The sequence below is a fragment of the Rhinoderma darwinii genome, chromosome 2 (assembly GCF_050947455.1).
Source record: "Rhinoderma darwinii isolate aRhiDar2 chromosome 2, aRhiDar2.hap1, whole genome shotgun sequence".
Classification (NCBI taxonomy): Eukaryota; Metazoa; Chordata; class Amphibia; order Anura; family Rhinodermatidae; genus Rhinoderma; species Rhinoderma darwinii.
The window spans coordinates 74,457,572-74,474,355 of record NC_134688.1 but is presented as its reverse complement, the minus strand read 5'-3'; the positions used below and the strand labels follow the sequence as shown (position 1 = coordinate 74,474,355).

Genomic DNA, 16,784 nt, shown 5'->3' with positions numbered 1-16,784 from the left:
ACAGTAGCTGGGTAACATCTACATACAGGAGCTGGGTCACATCTACACACAGGAGCTGGGTAACATCTACACACAGGAGCTGGGTCACATCTACACACAGGAGCTGGGTCACATCTACATACAGGAGCTGGGTAACATCTACATACAGGAGCTGGGTCACATCTACACACAGGAGCTGGGTAACATCTAACATACAGGAGCTGGGTCACATCTACACACAGGAGCTGGGTAAACTAACATACAGGAGCTGGTAACATCTACATTAAGGAGCTGGGTAACATCTATACACAGGAGCTGGGTTTCATCTACACACATGAGCTGGGTACCATCTATACACAGGAGCCGGGTAACATCTACATACAGGAGCTGGGTAACATCTACACACAGGAGCTTGGTAACATCTACACACAGGAGCTGGGTAACATCTACACACAGGAGCTGGGTAACATCTACACACAGGAGCTGGGTAACATCTACACACAGGAGCTGGGTAACATCTACATACAGGAGCTGGGTAACATCTAACAGACGGGAGCTGAGTAACATCTACATACAGGAGCTGGGTAACATCTACATACAGGAGCTGGGTAACATCTACACACAGGAGCTGGGTAACATCTACACACAGGAGCTGGGTAACATCTACACACAGGAGCTGGGTAACATCTACACACAGGAGCTGGGTAACATCTACATACAGGAGCTGGGTAACATCTACACACAGGAGCTGGGTAACATCTACACACAGGAGCTGGGTAACATCTACACACAGGAGCTGGGTAACATCTACATACAGGAGCTGGGTAACATCTACATACAGGAGCTGGGTAACATCTACATACAAGAGCTAGGTAACATCTACACACAGGAGCTGGGTAACATCTACACACAGGAGCTGGGTAACATCTACACACAGGAGCTGGGTAACATCTACACACAGGAGCTGGGTAACATCTACACACAGGAGCTGGGTAACATCTACACACAGGAGCTGGGTAACATCTACACACAGGAGCTGGGTAACATCTACATACAGGAGCTGGGTAACATCTACACACAGGAGCTGGGTAACATCTACATACAGGAGCTGGGTAACATCTAACAGACAGGAGCTGAGTAACATCTACATACAGTAGCTGGGTAACATCTACATACAGGAGCTGGGTCACATCTACACACAGGAGCTGGGTAACATCTACACACAGGAGCTGGGTCACATCTACACACAGGAGCTGGGTCACATCTACATACAGGAGCTGGGTAACATCTACATACAGGAGCTGGGTCACATCTACACACAGGAGCTGGGTAACATCTAACATACAGGAGCTGGGTCACATCTACACACAGGAGCTGGGTAACATCTAACATACAGGAGCTGGTAACATCTACATTAAGGAGCTGGGTAACATCTATACACAGGAGCTGGGTTTCATCTACACACATGAGCTGGGTACCATCTATACACAGGAGCCGGGTAACATCTACATACAGGAGCTGGGTAACATCTACACACAGGAGCTTGGTAACATCTACACACAGGAGCTGGGTAACATCTACACACAGGAGCTGGGTAACATCTACACACAGGAGCTGGGTAACATCTACACACAGGAGCTGGGTAACATCTACATACAGGAGCTGGGTAACATCTACACACAAGAGCTGGGTAACATCTACACACAGGAGCTGGGTAACATCTACACACAGGAGCTGGGTAACATCTACACACAGGAGCTGGGTAACATCTAACAGACGGGAGCTGAGTAACATCTACACACAGGAGCTGGGTAACATCTACACACAGGAGCTGGGTAACATCTAACAGACGGGAGCTGAGTAACATCTACATACAGGAGCTGGGTAACATCTACACACAGGAGCTGGGTAACATCTACACACAAGAGCTGGGTAACATCTACACACAGGAGCTGGGTAACATCTAAACACAGGAGCTGGGTAACATCTACACACAGGAGCTGGGTAACATCTACATACAGGAGCTGGGTAACATCTACATACAGGAGCTGGTAACATCTACATTAAGGAGCTGGGTAACATCTACATACAGGAGCTGGGTAACATCTATACACAGGAGCTGGGTCAGATCTACATACAGGAGCTGGGTAACATCTACACACAGGAGCTGGGTAACATCTACATACAGGAGCTGGGTAACATCTACACACAGGAGCTGGGTAACATCTACATACAGGAGCTGGGTAACATCTACATACAGGAGCTGGGTAACATCTACATACAGGAGCTGGGTAACATCTACATACAGGAGCTGGGTAACATCTACATACAGGAGCTGGGTAACATCTACACACAGGAGCTGGGTAACATCTACACACAGGAGCTGGGTAACATCTACACACAGGAGCTGGGTAACATCTACATACAGGAGCTGGGTAACATCTACATACAGGAGCTGGGTAACATCTACACACAGGAGCTGGGTAACATCTACATACAGGAGCTGGGTAACATCTAACAGACGGGAGCTGAGTAACATCTACATACAGGAGCTGGGTAACATCTACATACAGGAGCTGGGTAACATCTACACACAGGAGCTGGGTAACATCTACACACAGGAGCTGGGTAACATCTACACACAGGAGCTGGGTAACATCTACACACAGGAGCTGGGTAACATCTACATACAGGAGCTGGGTAACATCTACACACAGGAGCTGGGTAACATCTACACACAGGAGCTGGGTAACATCTACATACAGGAGCTGGGTAACATCTACATACAGGAGCTGGGTAACATCTACATACAAGAGCTGGGTAACATCTACACACAGGAGCTGGGTAACATCTACACACAGGAGCTGGGTAACATCTACACACAGGAGCTGGGTAACATCTACACACAGGAGCTGGGTAACATCTACACACAGGAGCTGGGTAACATCTACACACAGGAGCTGGGTAACATCTACACACAGGAGCTGGGTAACATCTACATACAGGAGCTGGGTAACATCTACACACAGGAGCTGGGTAACATCTACATACAGGAGCTGGGTAACATCTAACAGACAGGAGCTGAGTAACATCTACATACAGTAGCTGGGTAACATCTACATACAGGAGCTGGGTCACATCTACACACAGGAGCTGGGTAACATCTACACACAGGAGCTGGGTCACATCTACACACAGGAGCTGGGTAACATCTACATACAGGAGCTGGGTCACATCTACATACAGGAGCTGGGTAACATCTACATACAGGAGCTGGGTCACATCTACACACAGGAGCTGGGTAACATCTAACATACAGGAGCTGGGTCACATCTACACACAGGAGCTGGGTAACATCTAACATACAGGAGCTGGTAACATCTACATTAAGGAGCTGGGTAACATCTATACACAGGAGCTGGGTTTCATCTACACACATGAGCTGGGTACCATCTATACACAGGAGCCGGGTAACATCTACATACAGGAGCTGGGTAACATCTACACACAGGAGCTTGGTAACATCTACACACAGGAGCTGGGTAACATCTACACACAGGAGCTGGGTAACATCTACACACAGGAGCTGGGTAACATCTACACACAGGAGCTGGGTAACATCTACATACAGGAGCTGGGTAACATCTACACACAAGAGCTGGGTAACATCTACACACAGGAGCTGGGTAACATCTACACACAGGAGCTGGGTAACATCTACACACAGGAGCTGGGTAACATCTAACAGACGGGAGCTGAGTAACATCTACACACAGGAGCTGGGTAACATCTACACACAGGAGCTGGGTAACATCTACACACAGGAGCTGGGTAACATCTAACATACAGGAGCTGGGTAACATCTACATAAAAGAGCTGGGTCACATCTACACACAGGAGCTGGGTAACATCTACATATAAGAGCTGGGTCACATCTCCATACAGGAGCTGGGTAACATCTACATAAAGGAGCTGGGTCACATCTACATTAAGGAGCTGGGTAACATCTACATAAAGGAGCTGGGTAACATCTACATACAGGAGCTGGGTAACATCTACATTAAGGAGCTGGGTAACATCTACATACAGGAGCTGGGTAACATCTACATACAGGAGCTGGGTAACATCTACATACAGGAGCTGGGTCACATCTACACACAGGACCTGGGTAACATCTACATACAGGATCTGGTAACATCTACATTAAGGAGCTGGGTAACATCTACATACAGGAGCTGGGTAACATCTACATACAGGAGCTGGGTAACATCTACACACAGGAGCTGGGTAACATCTACATACAGGAGCTGGGTAACATCTACACACAGGAGCTGGGTAACATCTACATACAGGAGCTGGGTAACATCTACATACAGGAGCTGGTAACATCTACATTAAGGAGCTGGGTAACATCTACATACAGGAGCTGGGTAACATCTATACACAGGAGCTGGGTCAGATCTACATACAGGAGCTGGGTAACATCTACACACAGGAGCTGGGTAACATCTACACACAGGAGCTGGGTAACATCTACATACAGGAGCTGGGTAACATCTACACACAGGAGCTGGGTAACATCTACACACAGGAGCTGGGTAACATCTACACACAGGAGCTGGGTAACATCTACATACAGGAGCTGGGTAACATCTACATACAGGAGCTGGGTAACATCTACATAAAAGAGCTGGGTAACATCTACACACAGGAGCTGGGTAACATCTACACACAGGAGCTGGGTAACATCTACACACAGGAGCTGGGTAACATCTACACACAGGAGCTGGGTAACATCTACACACAGGAGCTGGGTAACATCTACACACAGGAGCTGGGTAACATCTACACACAGGAGCTTGGTAACATCTACACACAGGAGCTGGGTAACATCTACATACAGGAGCTGGGTAACATCTACATACAGGAGCTGGGTAACATCTAACAGACAGGAGCTGAGTAACATCTACATACAGTAGCTGGGTAACATCTACATACAGGAGCTGGGTCACATCTACACACAGGAGCTGGGTAACATCTACACACAGGAGCTGGGTCACATCTACACACAGGAGCTGGGTCACATCTACATACAGGAGCTGGGTAACATCTACATACAGGAGCTGGGTCACATCTACACACAGGAGCTGGGTAACATCTAACATACAGGAGCTGGGTCACATCTACACACAGGAGCTGGGTAAACTAACATACAGGAGCTGGTAACATCTACATTAAGGAGCTGGGTAACATCTATACACAGGAGCTGGGTTTCATCTACACACATGAGCTGGGTACCATCTATACACAGGAGCCGGGTAACATCTACATACAGGAGCTGGGTAACATCTACACACAGGAGCTTGGTAACATCTACACACAGGAGCTGGGTAACATCTACACACAGGAGCTGGGTAACATCTACACACAGGAGCTGGGTAACATCTACACACAGGAGCTGGGTAACATCTACATACAGGAGCTGGGTAACATCTAACAGACGGGAGCTGAGTAACATCTACATACAGGAGCTGGGTAACATCTACATACAGGAGCTGGGTAACATCTACACACAGGAGCTGGGTAACATCTACACACAGGAGCTGGGTAACATCTACACACAGGAGCTGGGTAACATCTACACACAGGAGCTGGGTAACATCTACATACAGGAGCTGGGTAACATCTACACACAGGAGCTGGGTAACATCTACACACAGGAGCTGGGTAACATCTACACACAGGAGCTGGGTAACATCTACATACAGGAGCTGGGTAACATCTACATACAGGAGCTGGGTAACATCTACATACAAGAGCTGGGTAACATCTACACACAGGAGCTGGGTAACATCTACACACAGGAGCTGGGTAACATCTACACACAGGAGCTGGGTAACATCTACACACAGGAGCTGGGTAACATCTACACACAGGAGCTGGGTAACATCTACACACAGGAGCTGGGTAACATCTACACACAGGAGCTGGGTAACATCTACATACAGGAGCTGGGTAACATCTACACACAGGAGCTGGGTAACATCTACATACAGGAGCTGGGTAACATCTAACAGACAGGAGCTGAGTAACATCTACATACAGTAGCTGGGTAACATCTACATACAGGAGCTGGGTCACATCTACACACAGGAGCTGGGTAACATCTACACACAGGAGCTGGGTCACATCTACACACAGGAGCTGGGTCACATCTACATACAGGAGCTGGGTAACATCTACATACAGGAGCTGGGTCACATCTACACACAGGAGCTGGGTAACATCTAACATACAGGAGCTGGGTCACATCTACACACAGGAGCTGGGTAACATCTAACATACAGGAGCTGGTAACATCTACATTAAGGAGCTGGGTAACATCTATACACAGGAGCTGGGTTTCATCTACACACATGAGCTGGGTACCATCTATACACAGGAGCCGGGTAACATCTACATACAGGAGCTGGGTAACATCTACACACAGGAGCTTGGTAACATCTACACACAGGAGCTGGGTAACATCTACACACAGGAGCTGGGTAACATCTACACACAGGAGCTGGGTAACATCTACACACAGGAGCTGGGTAACATCTACATACAGGAGCTGGGTAACATCTACACACAAGAGCTGGGTAACATCTACACACAGGAGCTGGGTAACATCTACACACAGGAGCTGGGTAACATCTACACACAGGAGCTGGGTAACATCTAACAGACGGGAGCTGAGTAACATCTACACACAGGAGCTGGGTAACATCTACACACAGGAGCTGGGTAACATCTAACAGACGGGAGCTGAGTAACATCTACATACAGGAGCTGGGTAACATCTACACACAGGAGCTGGGTAACATCTACACACAAGAGCTGGGTAACATCTACACACAGGAGCTGGGTAACATCTAAACACAGGAGCTGGGTAACATCTACACACAGGAGCTGGGTAACATCTACACACAGGAGCTGGGTAACATCTACACACAGGAGCTGGGTAACATCTACATACAGGAGCTTGGTAACATCTACACACAGGAGCTGGGTAACATCTACATACAGGAGCTGGGTAACATCTAACAGGCAGGAGCTGAGTAACATCTACATACAGGAGCTGGGTAACATCTACACACAGGAGCTGGGTAACATCTACACACAAGAGCTGGGTAACATCTACACGCAAGAGCTGGGTAACATCTACACGCAAGAGCTGGGTAACATCTAACATACAGGAGCTGGGTAACATCTACACACAAGAGCTGGGTAACATCTACACACAAGAGCTGGGTAACATCTAACATACAGGGGCTGGGTAACATCTACATACAGGAGCTGGGTAACATCTACACACAGGAGCTGGGTAACATCTACACACAGGAGCTGGGTAACATCTACACACAGGAGCTGGGTAACATCTACACACAGGAGCTGGGTAACATCTACATACAGGAGCTGGGTAACATCTGCATACAAGAGCTGGGTAACATCTAACAGACAGGAGCTGAGTAACATCTACATACAGGAGCTGGGTAACATCTACACACAGGAGCTGGGTAACATCTACACACAGGAGCTGGGTAACATCTACACACAAGAGCTGGGTAACATCTACACGCAAGAGCTGGGTAACATCTAACATACAGGAGCTGGGTAACATCTACACACAAGAGCTGGGTAACATCTACACACAAGAGCTGGGTAACATCTAACATACAGGGGCTGGGTAACAGCTACATACAGGGGCTGGGTAACATCTACACACAGGAGCTGGGTAACATATACACACAGGAGCTGGGTAACATCTACACACAGGAGGTGGGTAACATCTACATACAGGAGCTGGGTAACATCTACATACAGGAGCTGGGTAACATCTACACACAGGAGCTGGGTAACATCTACATACAGGAGCTGGGTAACATCTACATACAGGAGCTGGGTAACATCTACATACAGGAGCTGGGTAACATCTACACACAGGAGCTGGGTAACATCTACACACAGGAGCTGGGTAACATCTACACACAGGAGCTGGGTAACATCTAACAGACGGGAGCTGAGTAACATCTACACACAGGAGCTGGGTAACATCTACACACAGGAGCTGGGTAACATCTAACAGACGGGAGCTGAGTAACATCTACATACAGGAGCTGGGTAACATCTACATACAGGAGCTGGGTAACATCTACACACAAGAGCTGGGTAACATCTACACACAGGAGCTGGGTAACATCTACACACAGGAGCTGGGTAACATCTACATACAGGAGCTGGGTAACATCTACACACAGGAGCTGGGTAACATCTACATACAGGAGCTGGGTAACATCTAACAGGCAGGAGCTGAGTAACATCTACATACAGGAGCTGGGTAACATCTACACACAGGAGCTGGGTAACATCTACACACAAGAGCTGGGTAACATCTACACGCAAGAGCTGGGTAACATCTAACATACAGGAGCTGGGTAACATCTACACACAAGAGCTGGGTAACATCTACACACAAGAGCTGGGTAACATCTAACATACAGGGGCTGGGTAACATCTACATACAGGAGCTGGGTAACATCTACACACAGGAGCTGGGTAACATCTACACACAGGAGCTGGGTAACATCTACACACAGGAGCTGGGTAACATCTACACACAGGAGCTGGGTAACATCTACATACAGGAGCTGGGTAACATCTACACACAGGAGCTGGGTAACATCTACATACAGGAGCTGGGTAACATCTACACACAGGAGCTGGGTAACATCTACATACAGGAACTGGGTCACATCTACACACAGGAGCTGGGTAACATCTACATACAGGAGCTGGTAACATCTACACACAGGAGTTGGGTAACATCTACATACAGGAGCTGGGTAACATCTACATAAAGGAGCTGGGTCACATCTACATACAGGAGCTGGGTAACATCTACATAAAGGAGCTGGGTAATATCTACATACAGGAGCTGGGTCACATCTACATGCATGTCAAAACATTACAGGAAATTACTGTTTCAGATTGAAGTAAATGACTTTATTACTGGAATTGCTACGCCCAATGAAATGCAGATTAAGGTGCGGCCGCGCTTTATTATGAAAATAAAATCTCCCCATAACAGTAATTATGTTACATTGTAAACTCCATTTCCTCTACTTGATTCACCTAAAACTGTCCAAAAATGTTTTTTCCTCCGAACTAACTAATAATGATTGAAAATTCAACCTAAAATCATCTTCTGACAAGTCACACAGCCTCGTCCTACTCACAGCTGAGGTGGATACAGTTGTATTCAGTCTGGGCAATCCTCTGTGAGCTAAACAGCCTGGGCTATGTTTTATCTACACTGTAGCAAACTATCTGGACAGGAGAGAGATTTGCGCTACTGATGTATTTGTCCACGTTCACACAGCAGTATTTTAGTCAGTATTTGTAATTCGAATCCAGAAGTGGAACCTACACAGAAAAAACTGAAAGATTTGCACCTCTTCCGTGTTTTGGACTTCCTGGTTTTGGCTTTGAAGCAAAATACTGCTGTGTGAAAGTGACCTCAGGACAAGATCTGTACAGGTTTTCAGCCTCTAAATGTAATTAAGAAAATGTTTTCAGCCACTGACAGCAAACAGAGATGTTGAAAATGATGAGGAAGCTTTATTCAGCTTCATCTGGAACACCCTTTTAGGGAGCATTTTTATTTAGAATTAAAAACATTTCCAGTTATAACAGCACAGGTATTAGTCATTCTCTGTCAAGTTACTATATATTCTATTCTGATTCTTAGTTATATATATTATTTGATTTTCTGTTTTCCAAAAATAAGAAAATAGAGGTCGTTGAAACCCTATAGGGTTTGTCAGTGACCCAGATTTTTTAACCCTGAATGTCCCATTTTTCTAGTAGTCAAGGGACGAATCACTTAAAAGCTAAGTAAACCTTTGAAGGCATTGTTTTTTAAAAAATAAATCAATGTTTTATTTCATTTAGAACAACTTTGATTTTATTAAAAACAAAAATGTTTCACTTTTTAGATACAACTTCTATGTATCCTGTATACATAGAAGCTGTATCTTGCAGTCAAGGCTGAATCCAACAGGTCAGCGGTACTGACGGCTTTGGTGAATGCTGGTCCACAAAGGATTTAGCTATTATCGATCACATCCAAGTTCATTAACTTATCTGTGATGGATAATAGCTGGGCTGTGCGTGTCATAGACACGCAGGACCCGTTCTCAGCCGAGTCGTCAGTCCTGCAGACCTGATGGATTTGGCTTTGACCGCAAGATACAGCATCTATTTATACAGGATACATAGAAGCTGTATCTTAAAAAGTAAAACTTTTTATTTTAATCAAATCAAATTCAAAAGTTGCTCTAAATGAAATAAAACATTGTTTTCTTTAAAAAAAATGCATTCAAAAGCTTACATAGCTTACAATTACTTTTCTGTAGAAGCTGTAATAGTAGCTATATTGGTTGTCACTCAACTTCCCCAGGAATATCAAAAGAGGTGAATACAATTTTTAACAACTTAAAGGGGTCGTCCAGTTTGAGGGCTGTTCTTTATACTGATGACCTATTCACAGGAAAGGTCATCAGTATATGATCAGTGGGGGTCCAACATCTGGACACTGCAACAATCGGCTGCCTCCAGCATCGGAAGTTATCCAGTGGTCGGTGCCGGAAGCAAATTCAAGTAAATAGGAGCAGAGTTGCAGTAATCCAGCACGGCTGCTATACAGTGTATATGAATCCTTTTGCTTCCGGCACCGACCCTGCATAACATCCGTAGCAGCTGATCGGTGTGGGGTCCCTCTGTCATACCCCCACCGATCATATACTGATGACCTATCCCATAAATAGGTCATCAGTATCAAAAACAGCCCCCAAACTTGACAACCTTCAACAAGTCAGGATGACTCCAGGAATAGTTAATGGAGAGTTTTGTTTACTATTTGCCATTTTATATATATATATATATATATATATATATATATATATATATATATATATATATATATATATATATATATATATATATATTATATTTAGATATAGATATATATGGCATTCTTTGCTAGATCTCTCCTGTCCTCAGCACTCCAGTCTGAATGCTCCTCCCAATTTCTATGGATACAAGACACAACATATCTAGAGAGGGAGAGCCCCTCTAGAATTGCCAGGCCCCTGCCATCCAATCCTTTCATTGTCAGTGCAGCAATTACTTATCTGCTGTATAACACCCAGGCACTGGCAGGTCACACCCTGAACACCCCAGTCATGTACTCACAAGGAGGAGCTGCTGGCTGCCCGTCTCCCTCAGGATGACCACAATAGAACAAAAGCTTCTCTACAGGTGCATGAGCACTAGCTCTCTCCAGATGCACCATGGGAGATGTAGTCCTACACTCCCCTCCCCTCCCCCTGGTGTAACCTTACACAGCTAAACAAGGAAACCTTATATTTTATCACAAACGGTAACACTGGTTCAGGGCAGGCTATAGCTTTCTCTTCTTTTATAACCGGACAATATTTTAGATGTTCAAAGAGGTCCAATGTACAAAAGATCCACTTTTATATATTCTTCTTCAGTTTTTATTCACAACACCACAAAAAAAGATGGAATACACAAAACTTTGTAGCATATAGCTCTCTAGCTGCTGCCAAACTACAACTCTGAGCATGCCCTGACAGCTGCTGTAATTTTGGGTTTAACCCACGGTTCTCCTCCGTTTCTCCTGGTGGGTCCAACAATCCCGAGGTAGATGTGGTTCATCAGGAACTGTGCACAGTCTGGGCCCAGGTTCAGAAGAACCTTGAGGCGTCCCAGAGCATACAAAAGACTCAGGCAGATAAAAGACGTTCTACTAACCCCTTGTTTGTGGTCGGGGATCTGGTGTGGCTGTCTTCAAAAAGTTTGCGCCTTAAAGTTCCGTCCAAAAAATTTGCTCCTCGGTATATAGGGCCGTACAAGGTTAGTGAGGTCCTTAACCCTATCTCCTTCCAGCTAGAGTTACCCCCGTCTTTTCAAATACACAACGTGTTCCATGACTCCCTCCTTAAACGCTGCTCCCCGTCCTTGGCTACCTCGAGGAAACCTCCGGTCCCTGTTCTCCCCCCTGAAGGGGTAGAATTCGAGGTGGCCAAGATTGTGGACAGCAGGATGGTCCAAGGCTCCCTCCAGTACCTGGTCCATTGGAGAGGATACGGGCCTGAGGAGAGGACTTGGGTACTCGCCCGGGATGTTCACGCCGGGTTATTGCTTAGGATGTTCTATCTTCGGTTCCCCAACAAGCCAGGTCCACCTAGGAAGGGTCCAGTGGCCCCTCATATAAGGGGGGTACTGTAAAGGATTTGCCAGACACAGCTTCTGTGTCAACGCCCGTGGTTAATCAGCCTTCATCTGTGCCTAGGTCTGCTAGAGTGACTCGTTCTGCTACCACTCAGGCTGGTAGGCTGAGGAGTGGGAGAACCTATCACAGCCTGGCCAGACGGTCCTAGCTCCCGCCCTTGGTCTACTTATACCTTCATTTGCTGCTTGTCCTTTGCCTGTGATTCTTTTGCTTCCTGGCTCTGCTGTTCTGCTTTTTCTATTGACCTCTGCTTCATATTGACTCTGGCTTTACTGACTACTCTCCTGCTCTGCGTTTGGTACCTCGTACACTCCTGGTTTGACTCGGCTTGTTCACTACTCTTGTTGCTCACGGTGTTGCCGTGGGCAACTGCCCCATTTCCCTTAGCTTCTGTGTACCCTTGTCTGTTTGTCTGTCGTGCACATATTGAGTGTAGGGACCGTCGCATCAGAGAGATCCTTTTTCTTTCCCATATTGCTTGAAACCTGTGGCCTGCTTAATAATGTGGAACGTCCTTCTTAAGTAGTTTTCCTTTGATTGGGCACACCTGGCAAACTAATTATCACAGGTGTCTAAGATTGATTACAATGATCCAAAGAGCCCTAAGACACAATACCATCCATGAGTTTAATTGAAAAACTAATAATTAAATGTTTATGACACTTAAATCCAATGTGCATAATATGTTTAGATTTTATGTGGGAGATTTTATATATATATTTTTTTTTTAACACTTCTAGGAAATGTTCTAGGGCTGTTTAAAGAAAATATGAATTAATACATGTAAAGAAGTTTTTCAGATTTATGCAAAGAAAAGCTTAATCATTCTTCTGCAACTCTCTCATATACTTTCTGTTTCAATTCCTAACCATTTGCAAGATCTTTGCTTTCAGGCAATTAATGGCAACGTTCTTATTCTCATCCAGAAAGCTGAAAAACCTGTAGAAGGGCTCGTGCACACTACCTTATTAATGCTCCATATAATCTCAGAGTTAGACTTCTCATAGACTTATATGGGTCCATACTGTACATGATAGAAAAAAATATTGTGCCATCTTACATGAGATGCCACACGGTGGCGCCATAAAGTACCTGGGGCTCTGTAGTACGTGTCTTCGTACAGGCTCTGTTCGCTCCATACAGCTCACAGCTGTAGTAAGTCTAGGCAACTCTTTGTGAGCTGAACAGCCTGGGTTCCAGGCTGATACATTGTAGCAAACTATCGGGACAGGAACAACATTTTTAGACTTCGTTCACATCTGCGTCAGGGCTCTGTTCCGTATGAGCTTTCCGTTGGAACGGAGCCCTGACTGACACAAATGGAAACCATAGGTTTCAATGGTGACGGATCCGGTGTCAATGGTTTACGTTCGTCTTCATCTCCGTTGCGCAAGTGTCCCGTCGTTTTGAAGGAATCAATAGCGTAGTTGACGGAACTTCGAAACAGAGCCCTGACGCAGATGTGAACGAAGCCTTCGGGTATGTGCACATGACCTCTTTTCAGACGTAATGGAGGTGTATTTGGCTTTGTCGTGTGCACATACCCTTACAGCTGAAGTAATTAGCATTGTGAGGGAATCTGCAGACGGGCTATTTTCAGCTGTTTTTCGGGCCGTAAACTTTCCGAAAAACAGCTGAAAAATCGGAAGCAGAACGCCTCCAAACATCTGCCCATTGATTTCAATCAGAAATGCAGCGTTCTGTTCCGACGGGGCGTTTTTTTCCCGCCTCGTTTTCCAAAAACGGCACGTAAAAAGACGCCCGTGAAAAAGATGTCACTTCTTGGGACGTTTTTGGAGCCATTTTTCATTGAGTCTATAGCAAAACGGCCGTAAAAAACGCCGCAAAAAACGCGAGTTGCTTTGAAAATGTCTGAAAATCAGGAGCTGTTTTCCATTGAAAACAGCTCCGTATTTTCAGACGTTTTTTGATAAGCGTGTGAACATACCCTGAGAGTTTTGCTGCTGATGGAATGTAACTATAGTGGGTGCAGGGGTTTCAATCGTATCCAGGTACTAGGGCCATAGGGGGCCCAATCGCCCCTTCTGCTACAAAAGAACAGCAGTGCTGTAAATGATATAGTTCAGGGGGAACTCTTATAGATTATGTCTCTGGGCCCAGGAGAGGGAGGAAAAAAACCTTTATACAAATAATTCAATTCATGGCTTGCAGTCAGGGCTAGATTGGTAAAATTGGTGTAAAACGTACTTTTTTTTACCAAATGTAGCCATTCTACACAGGACAATTTTCTATTTTTCTAATAATACAAAGTCTAGCAAGGAAGCGGAGTCTTTCTATAAATTTGGTGTATTGCAATGATGAAGTGACAATCTCAGCACTATTCCCAATACACATATGCCGGGATTCAGCGGTACTGAACAATGTAGTTTATCCTTACACGCGGCTTGCACACTGATCCAGTATCTCATATCAGACATATCCAAACTATGTGAATCACATGGCAAAAAAAAATAGTAAAATGTAAAGCACGCCCTTTTTACGCCAAAAAGTACCCCCTATTAGACGTCCTAAGGGTATGTTCACACGCTCAGCAAAAAACGTCTGAAAATACGGAGCTGTTTTCAAGCAAAATCAGCTCCTGATTTTCAGACGTTTTTTAACGACTCGCGTTTTTCGCTGCATATTTTACGGCCGTTATTGGAGCTGTTTTTCAATGGAGTCAATGAAAAACGCCTCCAAAACGTCCCAAGAAGTGTCCTGCACTTCTTTTTCGCGGGCGTCTTTTTACGCAACGTATTTTGACAGCGACACGTAAAATTAAGCCTTGTGGGAACAGAACACCGTAAATCCTATTGCAAGCAATGGGCAGATGTTTGGAGGCGTAATGGTGCCGTTTTTTCAGGCGTAATTCGAGGCTTAAACGGCCCGAATTACGTCTGAAACCACTGCGTGTGAACATACCCTAATGCCGGATTCACACGAGCGTGTGTATTTTGCGCGCGCAAAAGGTCCATAAAAGCTCCGTGTGTCAGCAGCATATGATGCGTGGCTGCGTGATTTTCGCGCAGCCGCCATCATTAGGACACTCTGTTTGTATGTTTGTAAACAGAAAAGCACGTGGTGCTTTTCTGTTTTCATTCATAGTTTTGACTACTCTAGCGCGCATCACGCGCGGCACACGGAAGTGCGTCTGTGTGCGGTTTTCACACACCCATTGACTTCAATGGGTGCGTGATGCGCGAAAAACGGGCAAATATAGGACATGTCGTGAGTTTTACGCTGAATTGAACTTTGTAAATCCCCACTTCTTGGAAATGTGGATCTTCTGACGTCCACGGAACTTGAACTTTGCTCTGCGCAGAGCCTCAACCACATGTTCCTTGTTTGCCCCCTTGGTGCAGATGGACATGATCACCTGTCCGATGTTGACTCTGGCCACTGTGACTTGAGGTTTACCGAAGGCACTGCGCATTCCAGCTCCGGCACAGGATAACATTTTGTTGATGCGGATGACGTGGAATGGGTGGAGACTCACTCTGATGTGGAAACCGTCTTTGCCACAGCTCTTCACCATGTACTTGTTGGCGCAGATACGGGCAGCCTCCAGAGCTTCTGATGACAGCTGCTCGTATTCATCGGAGACCATGTGGCCACATAGCGGGAACTCGTCCACCTTGGCCTTCTTACGACCCAAATCAAAGATCCTGATTTTAGGATCTGGGACACCTCTACAGAAACGGGATTTGGGGTAGGGCTTATTTTTACAGTATCTGTAACAGCGGTCGGGTCTGCGGCCCATGATGGCGGCTTGTACCTCGCCGACGCCAAAGAGCGTATGTGTGGTATTTAATGGTCTGCGTCCCCTTATTACACGAGCTACGCTTTATTCAAGGTAAACGGTTTAATAAAATTAGTGCTGATTGGGCGCATTTAAGAGAACTATGGGTAGAAAGTATCAGTACCCTCTCTATTACGTGGACGGCAGAGAGCAGCTCATGCTCTGGGGATTTGCTGTTGTCCATGGAAATCCATAAATCCCCATAGATGTTATTGTGCACTGTGTAATACTTTATATGACCTGCTGTATTTAGTCTGAGGCTACATGGTAACATGAAGTCATGATAAAACCTTGATAAAACTTTTCTCCCTGTAAGGAACAATTGAATTGGCGTTTGTGTTCGGTTTTAATGCAGATTTCAGCGTGGAAAACGCATGGTTTCTGTACCGATATTTGTGTGAAAATCTGTTGTGTGAACATGGCCTTAGGCTCAGTTCACATTTCGTTTTTGTATGTGTCGGTAATATTCCACACTGTATACCTCAGACACATGCCACTGTATAGCTATTCAGTGGCATACTTCGGGCGTTGGCCACAATGTTAAGAAACTGTACTGTGCAGTATACAATTATTTTGCGGTGGCCCACTGTATAGGAAAGCGCAGTCTGCTGTGCTTTCTATACAGTAAAATAAAAGGTATGCTGATGC

General features: G+C 45.5%; 2 protein-coding genes across 5 annotated transcripts in view; both read right to left on the bottom strand.

Annotated features, from left to right (window-relative positions):
* NEK5 (NIMA related kinase 5) overlaps positions 1-11,359 on the bottom strand; it is a 94,084-nt gene extending 82,725 nt beyond the window's left edge. For all 4 annotated transcript variants that reach the window (XM_075851763.1, XM_075851762.1, XM_075851764.1 and 1 more), the window contains exon 1: positions 11,275-11,359. The gene's annotated coding sequence lies outside the window, so the exon portion shown is untranslated. The remainder of the gene's footprint in view (positions 1-11,274) is intronic.
* A 4,213-nt stretch (positions 11,360-15,572) lies between these two features.
* Positions 15,573-16,125, bottom strand: LOC142741715 (large ribosomal subunit protein uL16-like). Its single transcript, XM_075851057.1, has one exon. The coding sequence runs from the start codon at positions 16,095-16,097 to the stop codon at positions 15,573-15,575; it is 525 nt and encodes a 174-aa protein (XP_075707172.1). The 5' UTR covers positions 16,098-16,125.
* Positions 16,126-16,784: the final 659 nt, after the last annotated feature.

Bases quoted from the DNA above. Each gene is read 5' to 3' on its own strand.
- LOC142741715 (XM_075851057.1), bottom strand. From the start codon at position 16,097: ATGGGCCGCAGACCCGACCGCTGTTACAGATACTGTAAAAATAAGCCC.